This window comes from Lepidochelys kempii, chromosome 4 (assembly GCF_965140265.1).
Source record: "Lepidochelys kempii isolate rLepKem1 chromosome 4, rLepKem1.hap2, whole genome shotgun sequence".
Classification (NCBI taxonomy): domain Eukaryota; kingdom Metazoa; phylum Chordata; order Testudines; family Cheloniidae; genus Lepidochelys; species Lepidochelys kempii.
This window is the reverse complement of record NC_133259.1, coordinates 9,483,112-9,505,958: the sequence shown is the minus strand read 5'-3', so window position 1 is coordinate 9,505,958 and position 22,847 is coordinate 9,483,112. Positions and strand designations below refer to the sequence as shown.

At 41.3% G+C, this 22,847-nt stretch overlaps 1 protein-coding gene across 2 annotated transcripts in view; it reads right to left on the bottom strand.

Moving 5' to 3' along the window:
- The window catches only part of GTF2E2 (general transcription factor IIE subunit 2), a 61,514-nt gene that overhangs the window by 11,978 nt on the left and 26,689 nt on the right, over positions 1–22,847 (bottom strand). For both annotated transcript variants that reach the window (XM_073340328.1, XM_073340329.1), the window contains exons 3-6: positions 15,776–15,867; positions 14,991–15,098; positions 12,820–13,002; positions 2,427–2,520 (exon numbers count right to left, since the gene is read on the bottom strand). In XM_073340328.1, coding sequence (XP_073196429.1) covers positions 2,427–2,520; positions 12,820–13,002; positions 14,991–15,098; positions 15,776–15,867 — 477 coding nt within the window. The remainder of the gene's footprint in view (positions 1–2,426; positions 2,521–12,819; positions 13,003–14,990; positions 15,099–15,775; positions 15,868–22,847) is intronic.

Genomic DNA, 22,847 nt, shown 5'->3' with positions numbered 1-22,847 from the left:
TGTGGAGAAACTGGAAATGATCCAGAGGCAAGTGACAAAGGAGATCAAAGGGATGGAATCTAGGTCATATGAACAAAGGCTGGAGGCACTGGGTATATTTAGTTTGGAAAAGAAGAGATTAAGGGGTGACATGATCGTGGTCTTCAAATATTTGAAAGGCTGTCATAAAAAAGATGGAGGAAAAAATTCTCTCTTGCCACAGAGGACAGGACAAGGGGCAATGGGTTAAAACTACCACGTAGCAGCTTTAGATTAAATCTCAGGAAAAACTTCCTAACTGTAGGAAGGACAATGGAACAGACTGCCGAGGGAAGTCATGGAAGCTCCTTCACTGGAGTTTTCAAAAGGAGGCTGGCTAGCCATCTGTCTTGGATGGTTTAGACACAACAAATCCCAGATCTTGGCATTGGGTTAGACTAGATGTCTAACCCTTCTAACCCTATGGTTCTATGATTCTACGTTGGGATCCCTAGTGTAAATGGGCTGCTGGGGTTTTAAGCACTGGGTCATACAGACATCTTTTGAACAGGATTAGATGACACGTGCTCATTTTAAATTAGTGAGCAACCTGCCCTAGGTTTTCCAACTAATGGTGGAGCTGAACAGTGCTAGCAATGATGGGAAAAGGAGAATTCCCTATGGTAGACAAGGCTGAAAGGCTTACATCTTTGCCTGCCAGGCATAGTTTGGGTTGAAAATTTAAAGACAAAAAAAGGAAAACATGGAACTTAAGTCTCAGACTCACTCACCAAAATTTGGAGAGAGCTATAATTTTCTAATGTCCGAGGTGATGCAACTTCTAAAATCTCTTCCCAGAATAAAGCTACTACTGAAAGTGTAAATTTACCTTGCAAGGAATCAATCTATAATATGCATTTTCACTCACTGCATTCTCTTAAAAGATCAATGAATGGCTCACTATACATTTACTCAACACATTTAATTTTTATTTATTGCTTTAATGGTCCTGTGAATAAATTAAATTCAAATTTCAGTGTAAAACTGTTTTCATTTCTTCTACCTTAAGATGTTATCTTAGGCACTATTGTACTAGTTGGATAGCTCCTCTGAAGATAAATTTTCAACATAATTTAATTAATCTTCATCATCTGGTGCAAATCTGACATGTAACCTTTTCTTCTGCTGTACCAGAAGACACCTGAAGTGGCCAAGAGTAGAACAAATGCTATTTTGACAATTGCTGTATGTAGTGTTGTTGTAGCTGTGTTGGTCCCAGGATACTAGAGAGACAAGGTGGGTGAGGTAACATCTTTTCCTGTACCAATGTCTGTGGGTGAGAGAGACAAGCTATCGAGCTTGCACAGAGCTATACTTCGTTATGGCAGGTACATCATATGAAAGTATACCTCTGCAAAGTTAGTTCAGTCCCCTTGTGTGTATGCATTAGGATACAGTCTGTAATTCCATGATCACACACTACTTTTCCCACAGGACCCTGTCTCATTCAGTGCAAAGAATGGGGAGACACTTCGCCACTGGGTATCCCAGCTATTTGCCAGACAGCAAAGGAATCCTCAGGAACCGTGGGTTCAGTTTTGTGTTCTGGAGAGGAGTGTGCTCTAGTAGTTATTGTCCCTTCTGATCCCTGAGTCCCCCACCCTCTCCCTGTTCCCTTCTGCTCCTATCCCTACCTCCTTATTCTGTCCCCTGCCCTCTGCTCTTCATGCCCAGCTCCTATCCCTCCACCGCACAACTCCTGACTCTGCCCTCTCCTGCCTGTTTCCCCCCCTCCCTCTGCTCATACCCATGTACCTAGCTCATGGTTCCCCATTCCGCTCGCCTAACGAGATCCGTACTTTGCGGCTCATACTCTGCCCTGTTCTGTTCCCTTTGTGCCTATCGGGTGGTGAAAAAGGAGCACAAGCCATCCACAAGATTTTTGCTGGGGATTACAGGGTAAGTTACTGTTTTCAATGTAAGAGTTCACTAGTATAGTATTATTATTATTTATTTGCATTACTGTCATGCATACGAGCCCCAGTCCTGGACCTGGACCCTATTGTGCTAGGCGCTGTACAAGCCCAGAACAAAAAGACAGTCCCTATCCCAAGAACTTATAATCTAAGTATTTGACCTCTTCCATATGTTGACCCTGTGCTTACACAGAAAAGCTTTGAGATCCTCCTCCCACCTAGCTATAAGGAAAGAAGGATGGATGTGACCCTCCTGAAACCTGAGATTTGCTATCCAAGGCTGTGAACCCACCTCATCATCTATTAGGTCAGTTGATTTAACAAAACATGCAATTTGAGACAGACTGGGATTTATTTAGCATTTTGATTAATCAAGGTGTTTTAAGAGACCATAATACCTAAAGATTACTTATGCACAGGTGCTTAAAAAAACCAAATGGAATACAGGTGCAAATCAATTACAAGTAAAAAAGTTGTAAAGAACACACCTACCTTCATCTACTGTAAACTGACAGCTCTTGTCATTGTAGAAAAGAATTTTTTTCTTATCAGGACGAGTAATAAAGGTGATCTGGTCCCCTAAAGCCTCAAACCCAAACAGAAAAAAAGAAGTCAAACTACCAGTGTGTATTTCTGGTATTTCCATTTATAAAATGAACATACTCCAATTTTCTGCTGTGTCAATTAGCTAGGGAGCAGGGGAAAACCTTTAACATTATGTCATGTCAGATGAACTCTCACTTTGCAGTGAAATATCAGTTTTGGAGGGTTATTGTGGCATTAGATTGGCTTCAAAACATGTTTCTGTACCGCTCTCTCAAAATGCACCTGGGGGCTGAATGAGGAGTATTTGCCTCAGGAGTTAGCCGCGTACCATGGGTACCTGGCAGGAAAAGGAGACCGAGATACCAATACGATTTTATATGGTCACCGTAAGAGCTAGAGCTTATAATTAAGCAAATGACAGACTCATTTCTTATGGCTGATATTAAAGAGTAGAACTGAGTACAAGCTTGGTGTGCTTACATGGGTTTCTATTTTGATAAAAATAGTACATCAGATAAAGTATTAAGAAACAATATAAGACAATGTAACTACCTCATTTCCAGAAATTAAAAACAAATGTAGGAACTTTTAAAAGATTCAGTCCTGAGAAGGAAAGAATATTGCAACTTTTCAGCCACAATTCTGCAAGGGACGGTGACCTTCAAACCATTCCCCACCTCAATAGAGTGACCTTCCCCAAAGTAATCCCAAGGTGAGACAGCTTTGGATCTGTGCATCACATTGTCTCTCTCTCAGTGAGGGTATATAAATTACATCCCTTGCCCTCTGCCCCAAAGATTGTTGCCCCTTGGATGCATTTGACAACCACCATCCTAATGCACTTCAAATGCTAATGCAAATTTATTTGCTAATCTATTCTCTGTCAGACAAAAATGGCTTATGCCCAAACTAACAATACATGACTTCATGGATTTTATTAAGCATCCCCCAAGTACAGATTATTTTCATTGCCTTAGTGTGTTTCACTTGGTACAATTCCAAATTCATCTTCCTGACGCTAAAAAAGTTTTGTGATTGAATCAAATGGTTCCATTTAATTATACCCATGAGAAGAACGGGATTTTGGGAGCATTTGCCAGGATGGATTTTTGCCAGATACAAATATTAGCAAATTCTCACCCTGAGTGATAAACAGGCTGGCAGATTCTTAAGGCACAAGCTGCTTTGGCTTTCCCAGGTTTTCATACACAGGCTAAAAAGCCCTCCAGCCTGGGACCATCACTTCCCACTGTCCTTGCCCCTCAGGTATTTCCAGGTGTTGTTGTTGTAGGGAGAGTGAGGTACCATCATGATGTCATTGTCCCCCTTTTTTATCTTCTTCCCACTTGCTGGAAAGCTCTTTTGCTGTGACCTGGGTCAAACGGTTCCCACTGTGTAGTGCTACCTCTAAGAGTTTTCTATTGTACACGGTTCCTGGGATAATCCTTGTGCTTGTGTGCCTCTCCTCAATAAGCCATTCACATTGCTTGGCCTTTTTACTGTTGTACCTGAAAAGCTGCTTGTGGGTGTTTTCAACCTCACAATACATTTCAGTGACACATACTTAGCCAAACTTCCTAACTTCATAGATGATGACAGGACGTACCATCCAATGAGCTATTACAGTCTAGCAGATCAAGACTTTCAGAATGATACCTCACAAGGCACACTTTGTACAAACATATCCTAATTACATGATAGTGGTGAATATTGGGGTGCCAGGATGTCACAGACTTTCTGGTCAAATGCTGAATGCTGGATTATTAGTGATGTATCCATTTTATATTATTGTGGGCTTGATATGTCACTCGTCATATGTAGTTATGGCAGAACATACAACATTAGAAGCATTGAAAAAGCTTCAAAAAACCTGGAAAAGACATTTCTATTACATTATGTAGTATTTAGATGGCAGGAATGGTTTAATTCTGTAGATTTAGATTTGAAATTGATGTCCTTATGATACCAAAATGCTCCTTTCTGCTTACTAATGAACAATGTGTTGAATAAAACACAAAGTGACTGTCTTTTAAGTCATTATATTAAAAAAAAAATCTTCATATTAAGAATTTTTTCAAAATTTGACTGCTAGCAAAAAAAACCCAGGCTTAATTCCACAGTAGAACCCTAGAGTTATGAATGCCATGGGAATGTTCGTAACTCTGAACAAAATGTTTTGATTGGTCCTTTAAAAGTTTACAACAGAACATTGACTTAATGCAGTTTTGAAGCTTTACTATGCAGAAGAAAAACGCTGCTTTTAACCATCTTAATTTAAATGAAACAAGCACAGAAACAGTTTCCTTATTTTGTCAAAAAAAATTTTTTTAAACTTTCCCTTTATTTAACAGTTTACATTTAACACAGTGCTTTTTTTTTTTTTTTTGGGTCTCTACTGCTGCCTGATTGCGTACTTCCTGTTCCAAATGACGTGTGTGGTTGACTGATCAGTTTGTAACTCTGGTGTTCGTAACTCTGAGATTCTACTGTACCACTAAGCTACTCTGCAGGAAGGCCCACCATAAACTTTTGATCATCTGTTGACATAGAGCTATTCAAAATGCAGGAAGAGATTTTGCCCACCCAAACGGTACCCTATTTTTTTAGGGTTGAGCTCACAGACTACTGTGCAGGGAAAATTGTTTTAACTACTGACAGTTGATTGTGCAGCAATCCCTACTGATAGAGGCACAAATAAGGTCTTGTAAGCAGCTCAGATGCCACGCAGCCCTTGAAGAATACAGGAAGTAGATCATCATCCATATTTTTCCGTCCATGTTGCAATGGTGATCCAATGTCTGGTTTACCTATGTGCAAAGTCCAAATCTTTGCTCTTTTGACAGGCCCGTCAAACTGTCCTCACATAGTGAGAGCTTGGCCAGTGACCTGTCCTTTTTGATGGCTAGAATTGTGGTGTGAGCAATTCAGGTCTCCGCGAGTCTCCTTTTCTCTCTAGCTCTAGTTATATAGCACTGCTACCAACTTCCTTGATGCAGAGATTGCGGCTTGTCAATCACACTCTGCCAATTTGGCAAGATCTCTGAAGTGGTAAGATCCCTCTGTTTTGGCAACAACAGATTCCCACCCCGCCCAAAATAGGGATGAGTCAGAGTTACATTCTGTTAACATACATACATCAGGAAGTATGTTGAAGGAATCAGGAGCGTATCACAAATTGCATGCACAGTTATAAAAGGATGCTTGTCAGCTATGCTGGTAATGGCAGTTGTTTCAATCCATGTTATGTATTTGTTCCATTTTCAGAAAGTAGTTAACAACAAGGACTAAAACATCTGCATCAGGTGATCTAATTACTATGCATCTAATTACTATGGTGAATAGAATCATAGAACCATAGGGTTAGAAGGGACCACAAGGGTCATCTAGTCTAACCCTTGCCAAGGTGTCAAACGAACCTGCGTCAAGAGACCCAAAAGCCACCTGGCACATACAGCACGCAGAAGCACCCTTGTGTCTGCATCCTCTTGAGTACTATACTGTACAGGGATTCAACACCTCTACTGGTGACAGACCTTGCAACTTCGCCACTGGAAAAGCCTCCAGCAAGAACAAATGTGCACTGGGAGTGCTCCCACACTCTCAGGTGCATTTTGAACCATATATTCACATAGGAAATTTACAAGCGACTGTTTGTTGGATGCCACGTTTAGAATTTTTTTCCATGGAGGCTCACGGCATCCACCAATCACCTGGTATTTCTTGCATTAAACCTTAGAACATATTGTAGGCCTTGCTGGAGCTGTAGATATAACTAACCATATGAATCAAAGGCTGTGAACCAGAACTGGCCTGGCCTTGGCAAAATAGCAATGCACCAGGTATTAGTTAACACCAAGTAAGCACATTCCTGACCTAAGGGGATAGTACAGGAACACCCAGAGTTCTCAAGTAATTGTGTAAACACATTCCTAGGAGAAGGTACAGGGGCACACAGATTCCTTGTAAGATAAGGAGGGAATGACAGGATAATGGAAGTGGAGGTTTTGTTCAAACTAGCAGGTACAAGGTACAGGATAATAATGAAAAGCATATGGAATGTAATATGTAACTTGTTTGTACCAGTGCATAAAAGGAGAAGTCATAAGAGGGGCATCTTTGTGCTGGTCTAGGGGACAGGACCCTGGTGTCCTGATTGAACTAATACCACTGTCACGGGCACAAATGTTAGCATATCTGTAGCTCCTATGGGGTGCCGATACTGTGCTTTGTTGACAATAAACCTGGCCAAGCACCGTCGCCACCGAACCGAGCCTGTGCTCTTTCTTATGAATAACATGGAGGTCTGCTGAGCAAACTGCTGCACTGTCTGCTCGTGCAGCTGACATGGGAGCTCCAAGAACAGGAACACTAGCAACATTAACGATGTGGCACCATTAGCCACATTCCACAGCATTACCACCATCTGTCTGATACAGTCTTTCTGCAGTTTTCACAGTGTTACTGTTGTCACATCTGTCAAAGACTTTGATTACAGAATTAGCTTTGCCAAATCTTCTTAGGACCTGCCTCAAGTACTCAGCAGCCAATTCATCACATGTGAAATTTGTCTCCAGCCATCAATTGTTTAACAGCCATGGCATCTCTGATGCACACTGCGGTTTCTTTGTTGCATGCTCTTAGCTCATGGATTTTTTCAACTTGAACTTCAAGATGATGCCCTAATTCAGCGTTGTCTGTTCCTCTCATTGTTCCATCAACATGCAAGAAGGACAGTCACCCAGTTGAACCCGTGTCTAAGAACAGTTACCACTGAAACATCATCTCTGCATCTTACTAAGCACAGGGCTCTGCAGAACACAATTTCTGGACTGATAGCTGCTGTGATTGTCCCTCCCTTGCCAGACATAATTTTGGTTTTCTTGGCCATGTCAACAAATATTTTGATGTCAATTTCTTGACTAGGCTGAAGAAGCTACCTGAACCATCAGAATCAAGTATACTTCTGGTAAATCTCTCCATTTCTTTTTCACCAACATCTGCTATTTTCAGCAGACTCTTGAACATCTGATCTTACATGCAGTCCAGCAGATATGTCAATAAGCACTTCTGGATCTGATTCAGGGTCAAATGGGTTTTGTCACATTGTTGATGACATGGTTGGTAAGAGCTGTTAACATGCTCTTCATCCGTCTTCAGTGCAGAAGTAAGGACTTGTTTGTTGTCTTTGTCTTCACTATTTTTTATTAGGCCACTTCTTTCTCTCATATCTTTTGCATATTCATAATCTGAAGCTGTGTACTGCCATCTCTAATACTAATACTGACCTGTGCATAACTGTCACTGAATTAAAAATCTAGTTTCTAAAACATTTCAAAGGCTAGTACTGCATGCATAGGCAATTACAAAATAAAACCTTCCACCAGGCAGACGAGATGCTAAACTGTATGTATACAAACTTATGAATGGGGAAGCATTACATTAGGAATTCAAGTACATTTATATTGACCCCCTACGTCGTACGAACTATGGGCATGGAATCTACTGCTGCTGGGAGACTCATCTGGTCAGCAAATTTCAATTGAAAATACAGAAAACTATTATAATCACTTGTAAACCACTTTGACAATTAAGAATATGTGATGCGAAAACATTTCGAGTTAGTATACTGCAAAACGTTGATATTTGCCATTTTTGCCACATGCTAAATAGCGTCATCATTTCTAAAAAATACTTGCACAAACAGAACCAATACAAATATTTTAATACTTTGTCACTTGGTAGCTTTGACCAATAAACACCATATTAAGGTGTTGTATGCAGTGTAGCTGTAGCCATGTCAGTCCCAGGATATTAGAGAGACAAGGTGGGTCAGGTAATATCTTTTATTGGACCAACTTCTGCGAGTGAGAGAGACAAGCTTTTGAACCACACAGAAGAAGAGATCTGTGTAAGCTCAAAAGCTTGTCTCTCTCACCAGCAGAAATTGATCCAATAAAAGATATTCCTCCACCCACTCTGTCTCTCTAATATTAAGGTGTTGAAATTAATGTAAACAGTGAAAATTCATAGTCCTGTTGCAGTGTTTCTGGAACTATGAAAAAATGATACTGTCTCATTTTGGGTACCATTGTTTCACCTCGCCTACAGGCTTACTGCACCACTTGACAGCTCCACATCATACCTCATCTAAATGTACAGAACATAAGCTTTCAAATGATATGGATGTGGGTGTGTATAGGTGTGACAGTCTGTATCCCTATGTTCACCCTTTTTACAAGACTATGATGGATTTTGTACAAAGTATGCCTTGTGAGGTATGACTTGAAAACTCATAATTTGCTGATCATTCCTGTCCTAGTAAAATGTGTGTGGAAAGATTGTACATAAAGTTATAAGATTGTACTGTATAACACTACTGAGACATGTTCCAAGTTTAGAAATGCAGCCACAAACCAGTTCCTCAGAGACAAAAGGCAAACCAATGCCTCAGCCAGGTGTCAACAAAATCAAATGGATTATCGCCTGGTTAAGTGGACATTCTTCGGCAGGAAAAAGGGTGAGAGCAAGAAATCAGCATTTTGGCAAAGAAATAGCTCGAGGTTCCCTTCCCCACAGACCTTTTGTTTCCTGAACCTCAGGTGGAAAGGATTTTCAAAGAAAAAGAGAACTATAAGAAAAGGGGAACAGATGCCCCAAAATATCCCTCCCTTTCTCTCTGCCCCTGGCATCAACAACACCTGAAGAACAAGGAAATTAACTCTGAACTAGCGGAGGGGTCCTAGCTGAAAGAAATCCAGCCAGTAAAACCGATAAAACATGTGGTGAGAGAAACCTTTGCTTTGAATTCATTTAGCTTGTTAAATTAGATATTGTGTTTTATCTTTTATTTTCTTGTGAGCAATTCTGACTTTTATGACTCATTACTTGTAATCACTTAAAATCTATCTTTCTGAAATTAATAGACTTGTTTTATCTAAACCAGTGTGTGTTTGGGAAACTCCATTTGAGATAAGATTTGTGCATATCATTTTCTATTAATGAAATGATGGACTTTATATGAGCTGGTACTGTCCACGAGGGTGCTGGGCAGAACAAGATACACATTTCTGGGGGGAAGTCTGGGACTGGGAGTTTGCTGGTGTTGTCCATAGTGTAATTCATGGGTGGCTGGTCATAGCTCTCGTACAGTATAGCTGGGAGTGATTTAAATGCTGGAGGCTGTGTGTGCAGACCAGGAGTGGTTGCTCTCACAGAGAAGCAGTTTAAGAGGCACCCAAGGTTCGAGAATTGTGGGGACACAGCTGTTCAACAGTCCAGATTGTATCCTGGATAATGTAACAGTAGGATACGTACATTTAAAAAAAAGAAAAGAAAAAAAAAGGCTCTTTTTGGAGTATTGCCATACACCTACCAGATCTTGCATTAGTGAAAGCTTTAACAAAGTGAGAACGAAAGAAATTATAGGGACACAGCAATGAGACTTAGATGTTAGCAGCAAAATGGACACCACGTCTGACAACTTTGACAAAGTGAAGATGAGATGGACAAATTGAAAGGAGCAATGGGATTAAGTGCATAATGTAAAAACAGTACACAACTAGGGCGTGGGAGACCAAAGAACCTTTATAAATAGCTAACGATAGAAAAGTTGTGAAAGATGTGGTAAGACACCAATTCACAGTTGGAAAAAAAGTCCAGTAAAGGATGCAGCGTGTAAGGGATGCCACAGAACTGGACATTTTGCAATACTATGCAGGTCACCAAGAACAGTGAAAACAAGAGAAGAGAACAGTCAGTTAATAATAAGTTCACACTGGTGGGGGAAAGATCCTCAGTAGAAGAGAAAACACCTAGGATGAATCTGGATGGATGAAAACTTTAATTTAAAATTGATCCTAGAGCAGCAGTCAGTACAATTAAAAAAACAACAATATAAGCACTCCAAGGACAGAGCCTGCAAAGATTTAATCAGATTCTACACTACACAGGATGTTTGTGGCAACTTCTGTGGGAAACACTGAGAAAGGAGAATGGTTTTCAACAAACAGCAGCTGTGACACAAGGGCTTTCATCTTCAGTGTGTTCTGATGTAACAAAGACACTCCTGAGTCGGCAAGCACTTTGTCAGGAAGTAAGTCCCTGCACAGGAAACTGTTCAGAAGTGAGAATACGCTCTGGAAGACCGCCCCAAAAGACTTGATCTTTAGAATACAGGCAGTATTTACACATAATTCGTGAGATGACATATCAATACGTAGCTTTAAAGGCTCTGAATTTTATTTTGAATTGGTCACTGATTTACATTCTTCGGTAGACAACGTTTAACAATTTGAAAGACAGGGAGACAGGGAGTGGAGTTCAACTCAGAGTTCTTGGTCCTCCACTTCCCAGAGAGCACTAGAAAATATTGCAGGAGGAATTTAGTAAAATGAGGGACTTCTAGGTAGGAGGTAATTTTCTATTTCTCTGCTTAAGCACGTTCAGACATTAACTAATCAGTCAACAGAACTCCTAGTTGATAGGAGAGTAAAGTAGCACTATCCCCTTTTATACACAAGGAAACTGAAAGAGAGAGGCAAGTAATTTGCCCAAGGCCACAGAGTGAATCAGTGGAAGAAGTCTCTTGACTCCCAGCATTACGGTCACTCCTCCAGACCACACTGCTCTGATGCGAGAGGTGCTGAACATCCACAGTTCCCACTGATTTCAACTGCCATCTGTTGTGAGTGATCAGCACTTCAGAAAATAAGGACCCAGGTGTCTCAAGCAAGGCATCCAGAAAATTATAAACTCATAATTAGTGGTCATGTATGAAGTGTTTGGCATAAGTGACTTGCCCACAAGACCACAGGAATTCTGTGGCAGAGTCAGGGATGAATCCAGTTCTCCAGGCGGACACTCCGTATCCTTTCTCTTCCTGCAACCCCCTGCCTCAGTCACTACAGATCTTCCAACTTCTATCCACAAACAAGGTAGGGGTCATACAAACAACTTCTTCATTCACTACACAACCCTGATTCATGCTTAGATCAGGCCCATCCTTTGCAAAGAATGAAGGAAGGTCCTGGGGAAAAAACAGTCTTTAATTACATGATTGCATACTGTCTCATAATCTATTTGCATATGGGCAGCAGTGAGGTTGCACAGGCCACCTTAATTTTGGCATTTTGAGTTTTGACTTTGCAGCCTAAACATTTCTTTAACATAAGGTTTTGTATGTAATTTCCTATGTATGTTTTTAAAAGGAAAAAAAATTCTATTCTGTTTAACCCCAGGACCTTCAGCACTGACTTCCAGCACTAGAACTAAAGAATTAGCTGGAATCAAGCTGTTATTTTCTATGGACCAGCTAATAGAGAACAATGCATAATACTGGATTAAGGAACCAGATTAAGCTAAATCAAAATAAACCACAATTAAACTAAAATAGGAGTGTCTACACACAAATTTGCACAGGTTCAGCTGAACCAATTTAAAAACACTTTAAGGTAAATGGGTGCAAGTTTGTTTGTAGACAAGGCCTTAGTAACTAATCAGGGGCCTGAGCCTGAAAAAAGCAGATCTGAGTTGAGTACTCGATTCCTATTGACCAGGATCAGGCTACGTGGCAATACCAGGGTTGCCAACTCTGACTGCACCTATTCCGGGAGATTTTCTTTTTTGCCCCCCATAACATAATGTCATTTGCTTAAAATAGCCTGTTAAAATCTCCTGGATTGCTTTCAATAGTCAATGGGAGATGGATGCTGATTCTGGGAGACTCCAGGCCCCTCCTGGAGGGTTGGCCACACTACAATAGACAGGCAAGGCTGTTTCATTGATTAACATAGGCTTTGCATTTCACTCCACCAAGTCTGCTTTTGTGAAAGTGAATCAGTTACTGCTATGACAGTTTACCAGAGAATGGAAATAAGTCACTGCAGTATCTTGAAGTAAAATTACAGTATGTAAAAAAAATCACGGATTCAGACATTTTTAAGACCAGAAGGGACCACTGTGAAGTCTGACCTCCTGTATAACACAGGCCACATGGCTTCCTGAATTAATTCCTGCATGACCTAGAGCAAATCTTTTAGAAAAAAATCCTGACTTGATTTTAAAATTTCCAGTGATGGAGAACAACAAATCTTTGTAAATTGTTCCAAAGGTTAATTATTCATGCTGTTAAACATGTGCCCCTTATTTCTAATCTAAATGTGTCCAGATTCAACTTCCAGCCATTAGGTCTTGGTATGTCCTTGGCTGCTAGATTGAAGAGACCTCTATTTCCACATTTCTGTTCCCCATCTAGGTACTTACACATTGTGATCAAGTCACCCACTAGCCTACTCTTGGATAAGACAAATAGATTGAACTGTGAGTCACAAGTGTTACTTACCTTTATGGCTTTCTGTGCATTTGGCAGTCCTTCCTCAATATCTTCCAGAAGGATTCCTCCCAGCCCCCGCTGGTCATGCTTGTCCAAGAGCCTGAGCAGAGCCTTTTTATCTTTCAAATTGTACTTAGGTTTGAAAGCATATTTCCCATCTATAACTTCTATTTTGGGATTGCTGACTAGAGCCTGTAATAGGGACATAAGTTTTAAACTTCAGAAAAAACATGCATGTATATGTATATTTGACTAAACAAACTTGTCATCTGTCAATGACGGCACACCAGCAACATATTGTAGCTGACAATTAACGATGACGATTAGGAAGTGGACTTGGGATTCAGGATCTCAGATCCAGTACAGGCAGAATTCATCATGATGGTACTTTTTACTTTACAGAGGAGGGTTAAGCACTATTTATACAATGCACCTTAGGCTGGGAGATCCATAAAGACACTTGCGGCAGCTGTGTTAGAAAAAGCTGCACAGCTCCTTTTTGGAAGGAGATTAGAGGAATAAAAATACCAGGGGATACAAAAATATGAATTCTTCTGGACATAAAATGCAAACAAACTATTTACCCAACGTATCGCACTGATCTCATATTGAGGTTACAAATGTGAAAGACATTACCCTGGGATGAACAAATCTGTAGTCAGTCTTCCCCAACTGGTGTCAACCGGCACCAGCAGATGCAGAAGAAATTGAGAAGAGCAGACCTCCTGCACAGAAGAACTTTACCCATGATGGCAACTTCAGAGTGAAACTGAACAGGATTTCATGGACAATTGAAATGATAAAGATATGCTCCTGTTTCACAGCCAGTACCACAATGGAAGTTCTTCTGTAAGAGAGAGCAACCCTACTTAGTTTCTTCTGCAGCTGCCAGCCTGACCCTGAAAGGAGAAAGAGAAGAGACACAGGAAGAAGAAAGGAGGGAGAACACACAGTCATCATAAAAAAGTTAACTAACTTTGGTAGCCTACCAAATTCTCAAGAAATTATGTAAACCACCAAAGTTTTGAAGTGAACTGCCATAATTTGCCTGTTAATAGCCTACTAGACTACCATGCTGTTGAGCCTTTGTTCACACTCTATTATCACTTATAAATGCAATAATAATTTAACAAAGTGTTTTCTTCTTAGCTTAGCATCTACATGATAATGCTCTAATGGTGAAATCCTCAACAGAATTGCCATTGACTTAATTTGGGCCAGGATTGTACCCTACAGGTGAACATCTCTGGGATTTAGCAGGAGTATTAGTGCCAGTGGAATGTTGCAAGATATTTTTGTTACAGCCACACTACTTTTATTATATCTTGTCTTTTTAATGTCACTACTATATATACTGATTGTCTTCTTGCTATATGTCTATGTTAGTTGGTATTAAATAAAAACGTAAGCAATGTTTCACTCATAAATGAAGCAGAAGAAGAAAAACAGTGTTGTATTTTGCAGATTACATTTAAAGACACCAGACTCCAACCATTGCAATGTATGGAATGTTACTTTGCTAAAGCATACTGAAGGACCATAAAGACATTCATTCTCATGAGGTAAAAAGTGTGTTAGGAGGAGGAGGATGGGGGCAATTTGGTTAAATACTCTATTTCCATAAAAGGAAAAAGTATATACAAAACAATAACCTCCTAACACCCCCGCCCAAAATCCCCAACTGTTGCTACCATTCCATCCCCTTAGCTCACCAAAATATTATGAAAATTCTAAAGCTCTTGACCAGTAAATAACTGTGAATCTATAGATATTATTTTAACCAAACTTTTTTCCTTTGGTTAATATAAGATCTTCAAATGCTGAAGCAGTTTTGCATTTAACATATATATTAAGATTCTTTGACAAGTATTGGCTCATTGTATTGCATTAGTAATGAACTATTTAACTTTATACCAAGATTAGTAAATGCTCTTCACATGACTCTTTTTACAATCTTTCACAATTTTAGAATAATTTCAGTTTCAGAGCTAGTATCACTACAGCACTGGATGATTCTTGAGAAGTAATACAAGTAAAGAGGACACAACATTTTTAGCAGAACTGTTATATTTTAGCAGGACAGTTATATTACAGAGTTTATCATTAAGCAAATGTATATGAGTTGAGTATTATTATTATTACTGGTCATTAGTCAGAGTCTGAAAATTTGTTTTCTTTACCTCACTCATTAACCATTGTTTCTGCCTGAGTCCAATATCTAAGTGTTGCGTTTCATCCAAAATTTCTTCTAGAGTTAATGGATGTGTATCACCACGCTGGTGCCGCGTCTGATAAAATAAACATTATCTATTAGAGCTCTGCAGGTACTTCATGAAAGTATGAACTCTACAGCAATTTATTAAGACTGGTAGCATGTTATGGCATTCCCCCCCCTCCCCCCCAGGATTTGCTGTTTTAATTTAAAATAAAAAAGTCATGATACACAGTATTTTAATAAATATTAATTCAAGGTCTGTAATGTTCAAAATTTTGCTCTGGAAGCTTAGTAAGAAAATGAATGTATAATGTCTGTTACGATGAAAGACAGCACTTAAAATGAAAGCTGATGACAGGAAATGAGTCAAATTATACATTTAAGGATAGTTGACATTCCTAAACATATGGAAGAAATTAGCCCTGAAAGAAATTTTTCATAAATGGTTCCTGAATCGTAGACCAGTTCTCATCTCTGGTTTATGTCAGCAGACTCTCAACCATCTTCTTACTTTTAAACTGAGCAAACTTGAGTAGGAGTCACTGGATACAAACATGGATTCTTACAATGACAATTTTTGTATTAATGATGTTTTTGGCATTAAACAAGTAGTTCTGCGTGTCTGATAACAGTTCTTAATATTAGCGCTACAATGAAAGGACAGCTTATATTAATGTTGCTGAGATGACAAGTGGATAAATAAGTATAAACATTTTCAGAAAAATTATACTTGAAATAAAATGACTCTACCTTCATATAATTCACTATCTTAGCAAGGACTCCAAACTTGTAGCCAGAGCCTCCTGAAAGGGCTTTCAAGTTAAATGACCCATTGCTGTGGTCTGCAAAAGAGGCAAAAGAACATGTTCTCAGAAACAGATTTTTAGTTTTGCACTCAACCCTGCTTCAATTATGCATCTCTTTTTGGTACTACAACCATAAATAAAAAGTAAACATAGTTCAGAAGTCAAGACCTGGGCCCTTTCAGATGTCTCTTTGTGAATGAAAATATGGTCCCTATGTAATTCCGTAAGTGCAGAAATGTTAAGATTTATGCTTTAAAGGGAGGCAAGCAAAAATCAATACCAAAGGAGTAAATTTTAATTCCTAAGCTTAATACCTCATTTTTGACTTTTTGCTGAAACCAACTTTTAAACAACTATAATTGTATTCACTGAATGTCATCTACAGGCAAGCTCAACGTTCCCACCCACATGACTGAATGGTACCTATATGCCCTGACATTGTGAGCCAGGAGTAGAAATTTTAATTTAAAATCACAAGCAATACAATATCAATTAAAAGGTATGCAAGATTATAGGGCAAGTAAAGTGAGATTCAGTTTCATATCCTGCTCTGAAAATAGGTCCAGCTGAAATTTTACCAATAAACATAAGAGAAAAGTACTTTGCTGGATCAGGGAAAGAGTGCTCAAGACACTGCACGATCCAACCCATAATGTGGTATGGATCTGCAGTCTTTTTTTTTTTTTGCTATCCCTCCAAGATAATGAAAATATTGTTTCAAAGAATTAACAAAGTTTAAATTTGTGAAAATATTGTTCTATACACATGCCCCAGTAATTGTATTAACTCAATTTTAATTTCATAATGTAACATTTAAGCATAATTATTATCAAGCCATTAACAAAAGCCACAAGTTAATTACCACAGAGTCCTATTATTCATATTCACTGAGGGGACTTTCAGAATTAAAAGATCAAGGGGGAAACCCAACTTTCAATCCTTACCCAGGGGTGCTGAGAACCATTGAACCAAACTGTAAACCCTGTGTACAATGAAATCCACTTCAAGCCAGGGGGTGCGGCAGCACCCCTAGTTCCAGCACCTATGCCCTTCTCTAGTCCGATGTGGCTTCTAACCTGAGCTTCTTCAACCTAAAATCACTCGCAGTAGCAAAGTCCAACAACTGTATCAGAATCAAATGCCATTGCTACTGGTTTCTATATATGAAACAATCCCTCAGCATGCCTCTTCAGACTGATAGGTTTCAGAGTAGCAGCCGTGTTAGTCTGTATTCGCAAAAAGAAAAGGAGTACTTGTGGCACCTTAGAGACTAACAAATTTATTTGAGCAAAAGCTTTCGTTTCTATTTTTATGCTCAAATAAATTTGTTGGTCTCTAAGGTGCCACAAATACTCCTCTTCTTTTTTCTTCAGACTGATATTTGTTACCTTCTGGCAAACTAGAGCCAATATACTGCCTATACTTTGCAGATTTCCATTGGGACACTGTGAAGCAAACTTCTGAACCATCTGAAAAAATGTTCCACCTTAGTTCATGAAGAATGAAATATATGAGCAATTTCCTGTTTATATGTAGCAGCTGCTAAGTGGCTAATATGAAAAAAATTAATCACAGAGATAATACGATTAATGACTTGGCTACTGGAGTGGAGAGTATGCTTATAAAATTTGTGGATGATACTGAGGTGAGAGAAGTGGCTTAGGGTTAGGGTTTAGAATTCAAAACTACTCTGACAAATTGGAGAATTGGTCTGAATTCAACAAGATGAAACTCAATAACAACCAGTGCAAAGTACTTCATGTAGGAAGGAAAAATCAAATACACTCCGACAAAACGGGTAATAACTAGCTAGATGGTAGTACTGCTGAAAAGGATCTGGAGGACTTAGTGGATCACAATTTGAATGCGAGTCAACAATATGATGCAGTTGCGAAATCATTCTTGAGTGCACTAACAGGATTGTCACATATCAGACATGGCAGGTGATTGTCCCGTTCTACTTGGCACAGGTGAGGCCTCAACTGGAGTAATGCATCCAATTCTGGGGCACCACACTTTGGAAAAGATGGGGATAAACTGGAGAAAATATAGAGAAGAGCCACAAAAATGATAAAGGTTTAGAAAACCTGACCTATGTGGAAAGGTTAAAAAAAAGTGGGCATGTTTAGTCTAGAGAAAAGGCGACCAAGGGTAAATCTGATAACAGTCTTCAAATATGTTAAGGGCTGTTATAAAGAGGAAGGTGATTAATTATTCTCTTTGTCCACTGCAGGTAGGAGAAACAGTAATGGACCTAATCTGCATCAAACGAGATTTAGGTTAGATATTGGGAAAAACTTTCTAACTACAGGGGTAATTTAAACTCTGGAATAGGCTTCCAAGGGAGATTGTGGAATCCCAGTCAGTGGAGGTTTTTAAAAACAAGTTGGACCAACACCAATCTCAAACTATCAATACAAACTCTTAATAAGAAGAGATTAAATACTGTAAACTGGAGTGAAGGTGAGGTCTTCATTCCCAGTGCAGAAGTCTGAAGAGACAGCATGCTTTAAAAAGCTAATCTTTGCGAGTTTATTAAATTCTAGCGGGCTGTAGAGGTCAAGTGCACCAAGCACCTGAACTCTGGCCCTGGTTCTTGGTCTACAAGACACCTGCCCTCCCACTGCCGCCGTGAAGTTATTGTTTAAAACCTGTAAATGCTGTCTCTCACAGAGACCACCACCTAGATTTAGTCTGGTGTTTGCAGAACAGTTCTGCCATGCCTGAGCATGGCCAGAGGAGCTCCAAGGAAGAGATGCTGCAGTGGCAGATCTGGGTGGTTGAATCTACCGTGTTGCCAAATACTCAATCCAGGAAAGGAGCAGGAAAGATAAGTTGCTACTTTATGAAAATGAATACAAATTAAAGTTATTAAATGAAATGTTTGGCAGAAACCACCACCAACCTGGTCCTTCGCCAGAGACAGAAAATCTGCTGGCCTGAGCTGAAGAACAGGGCTTAGTCCTGGAGACCCCAACAACAAGACCAGACTGCCTCCAGATTCCATGGGGGGAGGGGGGATAACACTAACCCACCATCAGCGATGGATGAGAGAAGAACATATCCGCACCATGGCTTTGCTTTTTATTTCTTCCTTTCCCCGGATTCTTTGTCTGTATTTCTCTCTAGAATGTAAACTCTATGGTCAAGGTTCATCCTATGGTCCCACAAACTCCAGGAGCTCACAAACAAATGTGCATGCCCATTCTTATCTCGGACACAGACCTATTCTGACTTTTTGCAATTAAACAGAGTTATTCCCCTTACTCAGGATAACTGCTTCATAGCTGTTCAGGGTAGCTCAATGGCTCTGCAATGACACATTGGTGCAGACATTCTTTGTCTATCATGGCGCCCCACCCCACACCATGTGGGGAGCAAAGTGTCTTTGCCTCAGCCAGCCTCCTCTCCCTGGTGTTATAAATGGCCACTTTGGCCATGGCTAGGAGGAGGTTGACGAGGTGGTCCCGCGACTTCATAGGGCCACAGATGGAGTGTGCATAAACAAACAGGTGCGGGGAAAAATGTAGCCAGAACCTCAACAAGAGGTTCCGGAGGAGCCGCAAGGGGCTGCAACATGGCGCACTGCAGATAGACATGCGACAGGGTCTCCCTCACACCGCAAAAAGGGCAGGTGTCGGAAAGAGGGTTGAACCATGCCAGGTACACACCTGTGTTCACGGCTCCATGAAGGAGCCACCAATTAATGTCCCCGGCGGGCTGTGGAACCAGGATGGAGTACAGGCTGGACCACCACGGTCCCTCACCCTCTGCAGCTGGTAGAAGGTCCCGCCACTTGGTGTCGGGGTGGGACACGAGGGTGGGGAAATGAAGAGTGTGGAGCACGACCGTGTAGAGATGGTCCTGTGGCGCGGTTCAGAAGTGAACCGGATGCAAATCGCACAGCCGGCTTGGGGTACAAAGGCATGGGGGCCGAGAGAGCTCACGGGGTAGGGGCCCGATGAAGAGATCCAGAGGGCCTGGGGTGAGGGGTGGGCGGGCGATACCCTCTCGCAGGACCCGCTCGAGGAAAAACCAACAAATGGGCAATAAGGCTGCCTCCACCTCCCGAAGTACGTGCCGGGGGGTACCAAAGGCAGAGAGCCCCAAGAGCCAGCCAAGCGCATAGGGATCCACCCAGTCCCCTCGGTTGCAGTCCAGGAGGTCTCCGATCTTGGTAAGTTCCAACAGGACCAACCTCTGGCGCACCAAGGGCAACTTCGCCACTTGCACATGAAGACGAAGATGGTGTAGCAGGGGCTCTGCAAGGAGATCTGCCCCCTCGGTGGCCGCCACGGACCTGGTCGGAGGAGGGAAGTCCTGGTAGAAGACTGGCAGCTCGGAGAGGTCTTGCGGAAGACCTCTTGGATGGAGATAAAAGAGCTGCTGGTCATATCGGAGCCCTCAGAGGAAGCGGAAGAAGGTGTGCACCAGAGTGCTCCACGCCAAGCTACCTGCACCACAAAGGAGTCTCTGCATGGCCTGGAGGCGGAAGACATGGACCTGAGTGCACAGGCACACCAGGCCCTGTCCTCCCTCCTCCAGGGGAAGATGCAGAAACCACGCAGAGATCCAGTGCAGTCCTGGCCAAACGAACTCCAGAACCAGCTTCTGGAGCCAAGCCAGGAACCCCGGGGCTGGGCACAGGGTGTTGAGCCAGTGCCAGAGCATGGACAGGACTAGCTGATTGAGCACCAATGCCCTCCCCCGAAGGCAGAGGCACCGGAGCAGTCCTGCCCACCTCTGCAACTGCTCAACCACCCTGCCCTCCAAATTGTGCCAGTTCTCCAGCAGAGAAGGATGCGTGGCAGAAAGATAAAAGCCGAGATAGAGCAATGGATCCGTGCCCCACTGAATGGCCTGAAGCGCGGGTGGGAGGGCGCTCTGACCATCAGGCCAGAGCTCTTGACCCAGTTGACCTGGGCGGAGGCGGACACCGAGTACACAGCTTGGCAGGGCTCCACCCACACCAGGTTGCCCAGGTCCTGGACCACTGCAGCAGAGTGGTCTTATTGGGTGCTGGGAGGTATATAAGCCCTAGGATGACCACGGCCTTATTCCTTGTGGACTAGGGAAAGGTTACTTCAGGGTAATTGGAGCACCCAGAGCCAATTAAGGCCCCACCCAAGACCTAATTAAAAAACCCTGCTTCAGTCAGACAGAGAGATGGAAGGAGAGCTGACTAGAGTTTGGAGGAGTATTGCTTTTAGCCAGAGGACCAGGGGAAGGGAAACCCTGCCCAAGCAGAGCAAAGGACTTAGGGACCCCACCGGCAAAAAGGACTGAGGGAAACCCTACCCAAGGGGAGAGAGGGTAAGCAGCCCGCAAAGCTGAAGGGGCTGGGACCCGGAGTAGGAGAGCAGATCTGGGTCCCTTCCCCGCTCCTCTCTCTCTCCCCCACTGGGGCACTAGCGGAGCCCACAACACCCAAGAATAGGGGTAAGGGGCAGCACCCTTACCCACCACACCAAGAAAAAGTGCAGGACCCACCACAATAGCGTCAGCCATTTGCCACAGTCCCCAGAAGATAAACAAACTAAAACTATTTCTACTTAAAAATTCATCATCCAACCAACACATGCAAAAAAATCAAGTAAAAGTCTCTCCATACACACTATCCCATAAATTCATGGATTTTAAGGCTAGAAAGAACCACTATGTCAACCAAACCTGACTTCCCGCATAACACAGGCCAGAGAATTTCACCCTGTGATTCCTGAATATTAACAGGTTGAACCATAGCACATCTTTTAGAACGCCATCTAATCTTGATATAAAGATTCCAAGTTAACACTCACCAATTTAATATTTTAAATAACTAGTCAATAACCATTTCTAAACACTTCACATGGCTAGAGTTAAACACTACACATTTTGCGTGGAAGGAAAAGTCACCTGTGGTGTGGATGAGAATGTAGAAAAGGCAAACTTATAGTTATAGGTCGCAACAGGTATATGAGAACTTAAATAGCAATTTCCAGTCTTTCTTCCGGCTGGTTGCTGGTATATGCACTTAAGCAACCTTAAGTGATTTTTAACACAATCTTTGTTTGACAAAATATAAATTAATAAACCGATTCTCTAAACACAGGGCACTTCAGAAAGGGAGATTCACCTCAGCTCCATCTGTAACCTACTGCTTTATAACAGTCCTTAATTCACTCCAGCAGAGCCCTTCCCAAACTCAAAAATAAGTCTTTAAGTGCTCCAAGCAGGGTTAGACAACACACTGTTAAAAATGCTGCTGCCCTGTTTCCACCAATGCTTTGACTGATGATTGCACAAATGAAGCATAGGAATGGCCATTAGGAAAATTAGTAGCACAGACAAGGCCTACGTGTCTCTAATACCATTTCTGAGAGTTTGGTTTCCAACTGGGAATTCTATTGTTGGTGGATACTTTCTTATAAGCCATAGCACACATTAACAATTTGCAAAACACATTTTCCCATAAGCAGCAAATGGAAACTTATTTTCTTATTAAAGTCAATCTGAACCCAGTTCTCAGCATCCACCCACTGAAAAGCAATGTTTCAAGTTGGGTATCCAAAAGTTAAGGCATCCAAAAATCAACAGTTATTTTGAAAGTCTTGGTCAGGTTTTTTATTTTACCCCCTACTTAAGGTACCACAACAGAGTACAACTAGCATTGACATATTCTGTGGATCCAGTCTAACACACTATTGTATTCTAGGAAATGTATTTGAGACTTTTGCTAAGGACCAATCATTCACAGTAAGTAGGTAGCAGACTCAGAAAGTGGGTTATCACAGAAGTGGCAGACTCAGAGAAAATGTGTTATATTCACTGTATTTAAATTTAGCATGCCCTTGCTCCTTTAAAGGGAACTGTAAATTAAGTTTCAAAACTCAGTCTGCTAATACACCCACACTATCCATCTTGGCCTTTCTGAAGAGGCAGGAAGCATTTGGCACACTGCCAGTTATGTACTAATTTTATTTGCAAGTCACTTTATAAAAAGATTGTGAAACAAACTTTCAAAATGGTCAGTTTTA